Source organism: Monopterus albus, unplaced genomic scaffold (genome assembly GCF_001952655.1).
Source record: "Monopterus albus unplaced genomic scaffold, M_albus_1.0 scaffold6.1, whole genome shotgun sequence".
Lineage (NCBI taxonomy): Eukaryota > Metazoa > Chordata > Actinopteri > Synbranchiformes > Synbranchidae > Monopterus > Monopterus albus.
Window position 1 is genome coordinate 5,845,812 of NW_018127886.1, and position 1,244 is coordinate 5,847,055.

At 40.0% G+C, this 1,244-nt stretch overlaps 1 protein-coding gene across 1 annotated transcript in view; it reads left to right on the forward strand.

The window, feature by feature from the left end:
- tmem51a (transmembrane protein 51a) overlaps positions 1–1,244 on the forward strand; it is a 9,413-nt gene that overhangs the window by 4,152 nt on the left and 4,017 nt on the right. Inside the window, 1 exon segment of the mRNA XM_020614540.1 lies at positions 1,061–1,244. This exon segment is cut by the window's right edge and continues 42 nt beyond it. Within this exon segment, the coding sequence (XP_020470196.1) occupies positions 1,061–1,244 (184 nt within the window).

Genomic DNA, 1,244 nt, shown 5'->3' on the forward strand with positions numbered 1-1,244 from the left:
AAGTGTATTACGCAGGAAGGCTGCAGTACTATCAACAAGATTATCAATTTGTGTGGGAGTAAAGTTAAGGTGGCCTCCTTCCACTGTGTTGGCAAACGGCACTGAAGTAGATAAAGATGGAATTATTTCCTTAAACTTGGTAACAGCATTGTCAGATAGACATCTACTGTAGTGGAATTGTCAGGAGTCATTAGCGCCGACGTGAATAACAACCTTACTGTATTTACGCTTATCCTTAGTCAGCAGCTTCAAATAGGATTCAGTGTCGCCCGCTCTGGCCCCAGGAAAACATGTGACTATGGCCACAGAGGAATAAAAAAAGGTGTGTGTGTTGAAAGAAAAGCCTTGTGATCAGTAGTATAATCTAAGTATGCAGTAAATGAGCAGGTATGCTCATGCTCACTGTATTTCAGAGAATCATTTTATTGTGTCTACAGTTAAATGAATGATAACTGTTTCCTTTAATGCTCAGGTTTGGATTTTTATAAGAAAACTTAATGATCAATGCTATAGATGATTTATAAGATGGAAAACAAAAAAGAAAATAATATAGTAAACCTATATATTGTGTAGACAAGCTATTGTATTGTATTTCTTAAGGTCATTCTTTTACAGTGGCCATAGCTGTCCTTATCTACCCTTGTAATATGTTGACACTGGGTAACTAGTAGCTTTGAAAGGCCAAGTCTGTTGTAAAATCTTTACCATGCAGCACACACACCCATTCGTAGAAGCCGCTGTGGTATTTTACGTCAATGAATTTTATCTTCTGTCATTTTCACTGAAAAATTGGCCTGGACTGATGAAGAACAAACACAGCGGCTGACGTTTATTTGTGAAATGGAGAGCATGAGGGCATCCTACCACTTAACATACGAGGAGGAACAACTGCTGAGCATTTGGCTTTGTACATATTTATTTATTTATTACATATTAATGTTTAATTTGTGGTTTTATGGCATGTTCTCTGGTCTTAGTGTTTCACAGTCTGTGCCTGATGTCAGATGCCTTTTTCTCTTTAGTGTTTGCCCTCATTGCAGCTGGTTTGACTGACATTTAGGGAGTAACAAGATGCGTTCCAGTGTGGATGGACCACCAAGCCCCCTTGGCAGCGATGGCACTACTAACAACAACAACAACAACAACAGCAGCAGTGAAAACAGTGGAAACTCTGGTTCCCAGTATGCACTGTGCGCTCTGGGCGTTGGGCTAGTCGCCCTTGGCATTGTGATGATTGTGTGGAG